The 4,131-nt window shown below is 39.7% G+C and overlaps 1 protein-coding gene across 3 annotated transcripts in view; it reads right to left on the bottom strand.

Moving 5' to 3' along the window:
- Nucleotides 1-27: 27 nt before the first annotated feature.
- The window catches only part of Nek11 (NIMA related kinase 11), a 267,941-nt gene continuing 263,837 nt past the window's right edge, over nt 28-4,131 (bottom strand). For all 3 annotated transcript variants that reach the window (XM_010625448.2, XM_010625451.2, XM_010625450.2), the window contains one exon: nt 28-142. In XM_010625448.2, coding sequence (XP_010623750.1) covers nt 67-142 — 76 coding nt within the window. In that variant the 3' untranslated portion in view covers nt 28-66. The remainder of the gene's footprint in view (nt 143-4,131) is intronic.

Here is a 4,131-nt window from a genome sequence, read left to right as displayed (position 1 = left end):
GAAAGGCTGATTCATCATGTGGATACTCCTGCTGATGTCAGTTCCTCCAAGATGTGATGCCAATCCTCAAGAAAATTGGATTTGTATGCCAGATCCTCTCCTCACACATCCTGTCTCATCTGATTCACATGAAGTGCCAGTACTGGTGAATAATACAAATATACTTGGTCATTTATAAAGTAGTGTTTCTATGTTATAAAGAAAATGAGACTGCTACATTGAGAAGTTTTTCTGGGACAAAAAGGACATTCCTCGATTGGTCTTTAATTAACACTACATCAAAGAGTTAATTTGCTAGTCTTAGCCTTTCTGCTGGACTTTGGTGGACAGATTCACATTTTCCTCAAATCAACATTTGAAATTTTGCTGCTGCATTGGGAGAAATATGTTTATGGTCAGATGTCAAAGTTACTAGCCTTAGTTTCAATATTGTTGGCATAGGTGCCTCTAATATAATGTGTTGTGTTAATGCTCCTTATATGTTATTAGTAAAAAAATATAGAGATTGTAAATGAAACTGATAATGAATATAACAGCTATTTTAGTTATAAGTTAACCGATTGTATATTTTTCAGAAATGATGACTTCCTTTCAGTATGTGATGGTTTTGAGTCAACCTCCCTTGGTAACAATGCCTGTAAAAATTTAATGAGTCCTGGCATGAAGATCAAGGTTTACAAATGTTGATAGAGGTAGAGAAAGCTACATGTCAAGCCTTCACAACCCATGGTATAACCCCTGTAGAGGCTGGTAGTCAAAGACGGGTAAGAGAATTGTGGAGAAATATCCAATCTAAGACAGAGCATGAGTATTAAACTTCTCATGGCTTGATGACGGGTAAGGGATTTCTCTGGACATTTCTCACCTAAGACAGGCACAGTCTTTCTGCTGAGCTAGGAAGCTCCCTGCTCTAAAATAATAAAAAAGAGGGAATTGTGGGAGCTCACCGTGGCTGTCTGGCATTTGACATTTGAAAGGAAACTTCTTCCTCTACAATGAAGGCATTGATACAAGCTATGTAACATTTGTTACCTTTCAAGGACTCTGTTTGTTAAGCTTATTTGTTCTTTGACCCTGTGATGGGAGTAACTCAAAGAGATAGCCAAAGATTTGGTGGTATCTGTAGAAATCAGGAATTCCTGTTTTTGCATAAGAAATGATGGAGATGATTGCTTGATGCTTCCTGTTAATGTGCCTTTAAGGAAAGTTGTTTCTGTAGAAATAAACCATACTTCTCTTGGTCTCCACTCAGGCTTGAGTGTTCTTTCCTTTCTCAATCCTCACTCCCCAACTCAGGTACATTTGTGTTGTGATGGCTGGGCCGCCACACCTATGTTGGGATTCCATCATGTTTCTCAGCTCCTCTTTTTCATTTTAATCTGTGCCTGCTCTACATGTGTCAATCATGTCTTGCACTATGGGCACAATCTCTGTTGTTATCTGAGAAATTATTTCTGATTTCATTTTTTCTAGATCCTCTTTTGTTGCCAGTTCAGTGAGTCCAGGTGGTTGAGTATCAGATTGTTCCATCTTGTTTCCCTTTGGTGTTGCCTTAGGTGATCTGGAAGTCTGGTTTTGGAACTTGTTTTTATGTCTTCTCATTTCAACAGATGCAGCCTGCTTTGCCTTTGTTGAGGCAACTTTTTGCTCAAGCCAGTGGTCTTCAATTCTCAGCAAGCCATCAACAGGCCTTTTCTCTGCTACTCACCAGTGTACCAATTCCTGTGTTCAGAATGGCTGCCTCCTGGATCCCTGAGCTGACCTGTTGTCTAGGCAGGTTTCTGGCTGGGGTGTGTGTATACTTGCAATGATATCTAGGCATGCCTCTGGAAAGGGCCTGCCCCCTATGTAGCTGCTGTCTGGGAGGGCCTATGGCTGTGGCCTGTTCATCCCAGTCCCTGGTGTCTGAGCAGGCTTCAGGCTACAGTCTCTGTGCACTTATCAATAGTATGGGGTGGACCTCTGGCTGATGCTTGTGCCCCTGTGCAGTGCTTTTCTGGGCAGGCTTTTGGCTACCTAGTGTGCCCAAGCCACTGGGATCAGGGCAGGGCCCTTCCTGGATCTGCCTGAAGCTGTGCTGCTCTGGTCCTCACCACTGCTTGCCAAGATCTGTGCACACTTACCAATCATAATACTTTTATATATTCACAACTTACCAACCTTTGAGCTGTTTCCACTTTATGTTTCTCCATCTAATCACATAGGTTTTGTTTGGACATATATTTTCACTTCACTTGTGTCTAGGACAGTCACTTATTTCCTTTATAAAAGGAAACCATTAATATATATGAATCCTTTACAATTTGGAGACATTGCTAGTAATTTGATACATATATAAGTGGTCTTAGCCAGGTGTGGTGGTGCATGCCTGTAATCCTAGCACTTGGGAGGCTGAGGTAGGAGGACGCTGTAAATTCGAGACCACCCTGGGCTACATAGTGAGTTCCAGGTCAGTCTCAACTATATAGTGAGACCCTGTCTCAAAAAACAAACAAACAAACAAACAAACAAAACAACAAAAAAACCTAAAACAAAAATAAGTGGTCTTTATCACCTAACACTCATTAATGAATTTTTTAGGGCACCAAAACATGAAAATATTTGCTAACAAAATTATTCCACCCTAATATGTGTCTTTCTTCTGGACACTAGCTTCTACTTCTCTCCATCATATCATGATTTCTGTTTTTTATGGGTTCTTTGAAGAGATGAACACAAAATGCAAATGTAATGCAAATGGACTTCATTTAAATTGTAGTACAAGATTGAAAATGATGCAAGATTTTATACAGTGCTTAAAAGAATGTTAGAATCTTGTGCTATCATTGATATGCAAGTATCTGAGCATTTCATGGTAAATTCAGTTTACTATCAAAAAACAAAAATCAACAATTACAATAGGTGCTTAAAATAGAATGATTTCAATTTTAGAAGACTGGGAGAAGACTTTGAGGAAATCAAAATCTTATGCTATGCTTATCTCCATTCCCCCCCGCCACACACACACATTCACACTTCATCTTCCCAATCTCTGAGTGGTTGAATGTCCAGGGCCTGGTCTCTAGACCTCTTCTTTCCTCTATCCACATTTATGCCTGGCATGGTTCATCCAGTTTCAAGGCTTTTATGCCTCCCATCAGCTAATAGTTCTCAATTATGTCATTCACTCCTGAATGTGACTCATACATCCAATTACCCACTTGCTATCTTGTCTTAGATGTTCAGAATGTATTTTATGCTTATCATGTCCAGTTGAATTTCTGGTCATTCCTACAAAATATCCTAATGCTACAACTTACTCCCTTTCTGTTTATGTCAGCTCCTGCTCTTCAGTCACTAAGGCTAAAATCCTTTAGGTTATCCTTGATGGCTCTCTTTTTTTCATGCTGTATTAGTTTCATAATTAAGATAGTGAGTCCCATCAGTTCCATCTTCAGAGAATATCCAGGATCCTGACACTTCTTAATGTTTCAGCTACTACTCTGGTCCAAACTACCATGATCTCTTGCCTGATTGTTTGCTTTAGTAGCCTCTCAGTTGGTCTCCTGTTTCTCCCTTCTTTCCCCTGTAGTTTATCAACTCAGCAACCAATGTGAACCAGATTCCTCTATCCTTCTGTCCAAAACTCTGTTGGGTTCCCTGTCTCACTCAGAATGAAGTCATGTCTTGACACTTCTTAAATTATACACCTCCAAACATATCTCCTACCTTCTTCCCCTCACTCCAGGCCCATTGTAGTCACTCCTTGCTCTTCCTTGAACACATCAGGCAATCCTAACACAGAGCTCTTTAAGTTGCTATTCCTTCTACTAGAATGATCTTTCTTCAAATATTCCTATGTGTCTCTCCTTCATGTGCTCCCCTCATGTCATTTTCTCGAAAGATATACTCTAACTGCCCTGTAACTTTTACCCCCATTCTGTATTACCTATCTATGTTTCCTACTTTTGTATTTTATTCTTAGTATTTGTTTTTTGTTTGTTTGTTTTTTGGGTACTTGGGATCAAACTCGGGTCCTTGCATTTGCAAGGCACTATACTTGTTATTTTCTAGGATGGTCTGCTTTGCCCTACTATTTTAGATCATCCACTAGAATATAAGATATATGAGAGGAGCAGATATTTTCACCTT

This window comes from Fukomys damarensis, unplaced genomic scaffold (assembly GCF_012274545.1).
Source record: "Fukomys damarensis isolate Sample0158 unplaced genomic scaffold, DMR_v1.0_HiC HiC_scaffold_37, whole genome shotgun sequence".
Classification (NCBI taxonomy): domain Eukaryota; kingdom Metazoa; phylum Chordata; class Mammalia; order Rodentia; family Bathyergidae; genus Fukomys; species Fukomys damarensis.
The sequence above is the reverse complement of the archived record's forward strand: the minus strand, read 5'-3'. Positions and strand labels throughout refer to the sequence as shown.